General features: G+C 45.4%; 1 protein-coding gene across 1 annotated transcript; it reads left to right on the top strand.

Moving 5' to 3' along the window:
* Positions 1-394: 394 nt before the first annotated feature.
* SRD5A3 (steroid 5 alpha-reductase 3) lies at positions 395-7,159 on the top strand. The gene is made up of 5 exons (XM_082281729.1): positions 395-611; positions 3,466-3,617; positions 4,072-4,266; positions 5,350-5,472; positions 5,966-7,159. The coding sequence occupies exons 1-5, from the start codon at positions 403-405 to the stop codon at positions 6,223-6,225; spliced, it is 939 nt and encodes a 312-aa protein (XP_082137855.1). The 5' UTR covers positions 395-402; the 3' UTR covers positions 6,226-7,159.
* The last annotated feature ends 956 nt before the right edge of the window (positions 7,160-8,115 follow it).

Genomic DNA, 8,115 nt, shown 5'->3' with positions numbered 1-8,115 from the left:
CGGGGCGGGGGCCGGGGCAGGGGCCGGGCCGGGCGGGGCGGGGCCGGGCCGGGGCAGGGGCCGGGCGGGGCGGGGCGGGGCGGGGCGGAGCCGGGCCGGGGCAGGGGCCGGGCGGGGCGGGGCCGGGCCGGGGCAGGGGCCGGGCGGGGCGGGGCCGGGCCGGGGCAGGGGCCGGGCGGGGCGGGGCCGGGCCGGGGCAGGGGCCGGGCCGGGGCAGGGGCCGGGCCGGGGCAGGGGCCGGGCGGGGCGGGGCCGGGCCGGGGCAGGGGCCGGGCGGGGCGGGGCCGGGCGGGGCGGGGCCGGGCCGGGGCAGGGGCCGGGCGGGGCGGGGCGGGGCGGGGCGGGGCGGGGCGGGGCGGAGCTGGGCCGGGGCAGGGGCCGGCGCGCAGCGGGGCCGGGGCGATGCTGGCGGTGCTGGCCGCCGCCTGGTCCCTGCTGGCTGCCGCCTTCCTGGCGGCGCTGCTGCTGCTCCGGCGGGCCCCGGCGCCGCGGCCCGGTGGCGTTGGCCTGGTGATCTCCGGCCTCTTCCAGGACCTCATTCGCTACGGAAAGACGAAGCGCGGGTGCGGGCAGCTCCCCGGCTGGCTGCAGCTCCTCCAGGTGCCCAAGAGGTGAGGGGCGGGTCCTGCCGCCATCGCGGCACGCAGCGATGGCCGAGCGTGTCTCGGTTACCGCAGGCGGAGGCCGCGGCAGGGAACAGCACACGCAGAGGGCACGGCGGAGTTTTATCGAGCTGGGCTCAGCTTTGTTGCAGAAGTGTTCGTCTGGTTCTGCAGATGGGGATCCGAGGAGCGTAGATACTGCGAGCGGTCATACAGAATCTGTGTGTTCCGAATCGGAACAAAAGCCTAATCTCTTCCAATCGCATGCGAGGTCTCCAAAACAAACCTTCCTGCAAGACTCAGGTCAGGCACCTGGGAACGTGGAATCCTGAGTAACTGTGACTGTGCAAATATGCTGCAGCTTGACTGTCCTGCACAAATTCTCAGTCGTTGCCTTCTCCCTTCAAGGTTTCTTTTTGAAATGTGACCAATAACAGCAAGGGAACACAGCAATCTAGATCCTGCATGAACAGTCTCTGATAAGGCAAAGAACCACTGCGTTATCCAAATCCATCTTAATGGATGCTTGGTGAAATGAAATTAAATATATGCATATGTTTAGATGTTGAATGAAATTAAATAGATGTTTAGTGAAATTATGAAAGGGGGCAATCCCCCCACCAACCCCACCCCTCCATTTACAGCTTTTTATGTGTTTCTGGTTTTTTATATTATGGGATTTCTTACTTTTTGATCAGCTGAGATTCGTGACTCGAACTAGTCTTTGACTTGAACGTGGGCCAGACAGGATCTTGCAAGGCCAGCAGGACAGGACTGGGAGGCTACTTAGCCTGAAGATCTGATTGCCCCTGTTGTAACAATCTCTGACACATTTTGTATACAAAGCTTTCAAACCAAATGTTAAATGTTAAAAAAAAAGCTTTGTGACACAGCATGTTACTCATGGAAAGGTAGTGTAGTATTTTGGTTATCAGGCTTCATGATACAGCAAATACCCAGGGATGTGTTTAAGATGTGCAGTACTCTGAGCGAAAATAAGGACTCATAAAGGCTTTGTCTTAATCACTGTGTACTGCAGGTTCTTGTCTGAGTTGACCTTTCTCCAACAAGTTTCCCAACATCCCTTCTTAGGGAGATTGGTGTCTGAAGAATGTGCTTTTTCAGGGCATTGGTCTCAAGGTCTCAACATCTACAAAGCAATTCTCTTACTTAATTAGTGAATCCATAACACTTCTGAAAGAATAGAGAAGATCTTAAAGGTAGCCACCGAGGCATTTTCTGTTCTTTTCATCTGTGTCTTTTTTCCAGACAAGAATTGTGTTTTTACTAGCCTGGGCTTGTTTTTAACTTTGCCATTCTGTCTTGTAAAATGTTGTGTTGCATTTCAGATTGGTTTGGCAAATAGTGAAAATTCCTCTCGTTGAGGAGGGATGGCACGTGTGCTTACTGTTGTGCGGGTTTGATCTCTAGGTCAGATATCCTCAGTGTAATTGGGATTACTGAAAGATCTCAGGGTGTGTCTCTTTTAAGGTGTCAGGGTTTGTTTGTGTGCTGGTAGCACAAATCAATGTGGAGAAAGTTCCCTGGCAAGTGGCAAGATACGGGTCGACTGAGTAACAGGACAGCAGGGAAAGAGCTTGAAACTTGGAGGTGGTGGCGAGTTTTTATCAACATACAAATTCTGTTTGTCTTATAAACAGAAAGTGAGGGAGGGGTTAAATTTTAGTTCTGCTGTTGCGAATCAGCAGACGGAATGTTGCAGTTTCTGCTTGGTAGGAGAAGGAACTGAGGAGAAGTGATAATCTGGAGGGGCAACCAGCTGCTAATGGGCAAGGTGTTCTGGTGCACGCAGGGATGCTCGCTGCCTCTGTGATTCTGACTTGAGCTCTTTTGTGATCTAGAGATACCTGATCTGCCCTGGAGGGGCGAGTCATTTTCATTGGTTTCACTACGAAAGGGTGTTGTACCCCTTCACTGCCCGAGAGTAATATAAAGTCTTCCCTTGGCTATACAGTTATATTCTAGTTTTGTACCTATAGTTACATTGTCAAGTCAAGGCCATCAGCGTCTTCCCATGGGATGTATTTTATGTCTTTGCAGTTGTTTCCTGAGGTCCTGATTTGTCTTCACTCCCAGAAGGACTTTTAATTTTAAAAGCAAAAGGAAATACTGGATCACTTAGTTTGAGCTGGATGTTGTAAGCAGCTGTAGGCTGTTTAACGCAACCCAGTTACCTGCCTTGACTGTCATGTCTTGCATTTTGTTAATGCACAGTACGCTTTTATAAATGCATTATGGGGTTGGGAGATTGTTTTCTTAAAAAACCAAAAGTGTGGTCTTGCCTTGTAATCACCCAGCAGTGTTGATGGTCACTGCTTTTTTCCTATATGATTGTTGCAGACCTTGACTTTGCAGAGGGACAAGATATTTTAATGTAGAGCACAGTAATTACTTCTAGGTGCCTTTGATGAACTTTAACATGTCATGTAATGCACCCACTGGAACTGAGAAAAGTGGGAGTGCTGTGAGGTGCAGCAGCTTGGAAGGAGAAAACTAATCTGGATATGCTTTGAGTGGTGTAAATTATAAAGAAAATGTTATGTACATCACAATTAGCTGCAAGCCTTGAGGAATACCTTTGCAATGTCTCCTCTTTAGTGCAGCTATGTTAGTAAGGTAAGCTAAGCTAAGTTAGAGGTTATTTCAGGCAGCATTTCACTGGGGTAAAATGTGTTAAGGTTATTCCTGCTTGGTACCACTGAAGTCCTGAGTTCTCTACTTGGACATTTGATGTGGGCACCAGAAAGGAATGTCCTCACCATCAGGCAAGCATGTCCTGCAGCTGCATTTCCAACTAAGGAATGATGAGAACATTAAGGAAAATCCTTTTTTGCTCCCACAGGTGGTTTACTCACTTTTATGTGGTTTCTGTGCTCTGGAATGGTTTTCTGCTGATCTGGCTTTTCCGAGCTGAGTTCCTTGGAGAGTCACTCCCATCATGGATTCAGGACATGCACCGTGCTCTTGGCAGAGATTCTCAGAGCGAGGACACGGGCAAGTATTCCAGCTATTATGATGTAGACATATAAATATTAAAAAACTGTATTACCAACGCTGTGCTGAATTTGTATCCAAGTGCTACTTCATTGGTCGCTTTTCAACTACGCTCCAAATTACTTTCCTGGTACACCAGGTACCTTTGTCAAGGTACCTTATTCAAGGTAGAAATATTTCTACCTTATTTCTACCATATTCAAGATAGAAATATTTCTAATTTATGGATATGATGGCTTTCAGCAGTCCTTTTAACAGAAAGGGCCATTAGCACCTTCTGGAAGAAATCTTGCTCTGGTCAGCAGTGCCTCACCTGTACAAATATTTTCCCCAGTTAATTTAAAATGAGGGTAAAATTTGGCTGTGGGTAGAGGGAACAACAGTCTTTTTGAAGCACTGCCAGGGTAAATTGTCCCTGTCTGTTTCAAAGTTGCTATTTTTTATCTGTAAGCAGATAGTGAGCACTTCTCTGCGCTCCTGGTTCTCTTGCTCCTTTGGCTGCATAGCTGTCGAAGACTTGCAGAATGTCTCTGGACCAGCGTGTTTTCCAGTGGTGTCATTCATATTGTGCAGTATTGCTTTGGACTTGGTTACTACATTGCTGTTGGCTCAACTGTGCTGTGTCAAGTGCCTACTAATGTCAGGAATGGTAAGTGCCTGCTTAGTTATCATCAAAGATGCAATTTTGCTCTCATTTGTTTCTATTGTGGCAAATGGTTTCATAGAGGGCTGCTTGTTTGAGAAGTGTGTTAACTGATGAGACATAAAAGTACTTCCTGGCATAGTTCAAAGTAATTACATTTCAGTGTATCATACAATCAGCCAGCATTATACACAGACAGTGACACACTTTCATGTTAACTGTCATACTTATTTGCTGAAAGACATTCACAAAGATACTTTCAGGATATCGATCATATGCTTTGTGAAGGACAGTAATAAGTACCAGTTCTCAAATGCCACTACACAACTTCAGTTCTAAAACTGAAGAGGAGTTTTTTTGTTGTAAGCTTTCCTGCAAGGTGAGTCTGCAAAGCTGTCTTGGCCACCTTGTTTTTCTTCCACAGAGAACTTGCCACTGCTCTGCCTTGACTCAGGCAGACTCTTCTTTCCCTTGGTACTGTAATGCTTTCATTAATACATGAGAAATTTGTATTACATGACTTGTTTCTGCCAACACGTTCCATTGGGTCTCACAACTGAGCTGCTAAATCCTCTGCATAGACGAACCACCAGCTGGTTGTAGCACTCCTCCTGTGATTAATTTTTGTGAGGCAGTAATTACCAGGTTTGGTGAAGTTTTTCACCACTTTGAACCACATAGGGTGGGGAGCAGTATGTAGGTGTATGTATGTATATTGCTGTGAGGAAGACAACTGTGTGCTTGCATGTTGACCTGAGCCATGACAACATGTTTAATTAGGATAACAATAGCTACAAACAGGGTTGAATATTGAGGTCTTGGGCTACCAATTATGTATCGCTGCACATCACACTGTATTTCAAACTGCTGGATTAATAACTAGGTATTTTAGTATAGAGCAATCAAGGGAAATGAGCTACTAGCTGGGCACTTAAATGATGCAGGATTTAAAAGCATCTTTCAAGGAATTAGAGGCTTGCTACTAGAATTTGTAAGACAGTAACATTTTAAAAAATGTATATAGTGTTTTGGGATGATGCTTGGGAAGTTACTTCCTGGGTGTATATTAATAAAACATGTTTCATTCAGGAAAAGAGCTTTCTGTGCAGATCTGCTGGTATCACATTATAGGAGTTATGATGTACATTTGGGCTTCTCTTCACCAACATAGATGTCTTGCAATTCTAGCTAATCTTAGGAAAAGCAGATCAGGTAAGATGTTTCTTTTCTGTCTCCTGTTTACTTAGGAATTATATTCTGGTTGGTTCAGTAGGCTTCTGTAACTTCTAATACCTTAAACACAAGTGTTACTCAGTTCCTGTAGTGTGTAGATTAAATGAGGCTGTTTGGAAAAGAGATTGGATGGCTGAATTGGGGGGAGAGGGTGTGGTATGTCTGTATATATAGTTCTGTAAAACTTAAAATGAAGCTCTCTCTTCCAACATCTTAAGGATGGACACATCCTAATGATTATGGCCTGTGCCACTCCTCGGGGGCCTCACTTCTGTTTCCATGTGGGATAAAAATTGGTTTCCTTACTCTGTATTTGCACAGCCAGAGGTGTCATCTTCTGAAGTGCAAAGCTGCCAGATCAGATGGAGGTGGATGATGATGATAACTTTAATAAGGATATTGTTCTGTAACTGTGAGAAGAAGAGTTTGTTTAATGCATCTTCCCAATTAATTTCTGTCTGTCTGGTTGCAGGAAAGGTCGTAAGTCTGAGCCACAGTGTACCTTTTGGAGACTGGTTTGAGAGTGTTTCCTGCCCTCATTATTTTGCAGAGCTTCTCATATATGTTTCTATGGCCATCACACTTGGAATTCACAATGTGACGTGGTGGTGTGTAGTGATGTATGTTCTTTTTAACCAGGCACTGGCCGCTGTTTTGTGTCATGAGTTTTATCAGAAAAGCTTTAGCTCCTATCCAAAGCATCGGAAAGCATTTATACCATTTGTGTTTTGAGAATTTTTTTCTGAAGTATCTTTAGTGCAAACTGGAAATATAAGAGATTAATGGTTTATTACAACCAAGGTAAAGTTGCACACTTTCTCCAGTTCTACCTCAATAGGTCATAATTTTAATGATAATCTCATCCATGTAACCAGTTTGTGAGGAAATGTAAGATCTCTGCATATCATACAAGCTAAAAAAGGTTTACTGAAGACCTTAATTCAAAGTGGAGAGATGCTAATCATGTCTTTTCTTTTTTATATCTTATGCATAAAACACTTGCTGTTGTGCAGCAAGTCCAAATACATATATGTGAAGACCATTGAAAGGAGGGAATCATTTGAACTACTGTATTTCATGTCTTGACTAATATTTAAGCATATTTCTTTCCAAGTCTTTTCTTTGAATCACTTCAGAGGGAGGCAAATCGTGTATCTTTCTGTGCTTCCCTGCTGACAATGGAAACCAGCCACTGCTTTACAACTGTAAACACAAAAAGCAATGGAAAAAGCTGTGGTGGAGGAATGACTCATGCTCAGCAGTGGAAATAAACACCCATTCGCTGCATTTTCTCTCCTGCTCCAAAGTGTTTTCATTCATTGATGAAGACTGTTTTATCCCTAAAGTGGGGAAAATAGTGGGAGGTTCTCTGACTAAAAAGACAGTAGAAGAGAATTGGCAGAAAATTAATGTTCTTGGTTGTGGTTCTGTTGTCTTTATAGTGGGTTGAGTCCCTCGTGTGTTAGAGGGGACAGCTGTGCAGGATGACCATGACCACAACTACACTGGTTTTTAAACAGATATAATGAACTGCTAAGGCAGAGACCACACAGAAACCAGTACCTGACAAGCATTGCAAAGAAATTCTTTACTGGGGAGGTGATGTCACTCAGCACAGGGACTTTTTTTTGCACTTAACTACTGAATATTTTGGTCATTCTCATGATACTGGTGTGAATGATCAGTCTGTGTGATGAAGTATATGGGTGCTGGTGTTTCAGCATGTTGTCTATTTACATGCACTATTTTGTATATAAAAGAAGTATTTTTATACACTGAAGTGTATCTTATGAATTGCCTAATTAAAAGCTTATTACACTCTATTTCCATTTTGTATGATTTTTCAAAATTGAACTTACATATTTGAAAAACATGAGCAATCACTTTACACAAAATGTTGTGCCTCTCTTGGCTGTCACATCCCTCTCTCTATCAACACTCCCATAGTTACAGTTCACCACGGAACATCAGTAGCCATGTCTTGGAACTGCATCTATCTGTATAACTTTTTAAAGTGGTTTTCAAGAGGATCCTTGAGCCTGTGTCCAAATGCGTTCTGTTTAAATGGTGTTCTTGTCCTGTTTCCAAAATTGCTCCTCAAGAAGCATATTCGTGTCCTTGCTCTGGGGAGAGCATCAGGGCACGCGGCTCTCCTGGGGTCCCCAGGGAGAGCATCGTCTGGAATGCTGTGTCAGGTTCTGGGCTCCTCAGGACAGGAGCGACATGGAGCTCCTGGAGCAGGTCCAGCAAGGGCAACAGAGGTGATTAAGGGATTGGAGCATCTCTCTTACACAAGGGAAGGTGGAAGAAGCTGGGCCTTTTCAGCCTTAAGAAGAGACTGAGAGGGGAACTCATGTCTGTATCTAAAGGGGGGATGGTGCCAAGAGGATGGATTCAGGCTCTCCTTGGTGGTGCCAACCAATGGGACAAGAGGCAATGGGCAGAAACTGATGCACAGGAAGTTCCACCTGAGTATGAGGAAGAACTTTACTGTGCGGGTGACCGAGCACTGGAACAGATTGTCCACAGAGGCTGTGGAGTCTCCCTCTCTGCAGATATTCAGGAACTGTCTGGACACAACCCAGTGCCGTGTGCTCTAGGATGACCCGCTGTGGTCGCTCC

This window comes from Coloeus monedula (assembly GCF_965178545.1).
Source record: "Coloeus monedula genome assembly, chromosome: 5".
NCBI classification, from domain to species: Eukaryota; Metazoa; Chordata; class Aves; order Passeriformes; family Corvidae; genus Coloeus; species Coloeus monedula.
Note: the sequence above shows the minus strand (reverse complement) of the source record. Positions and strands in the feature narration are given on the sequence as shown.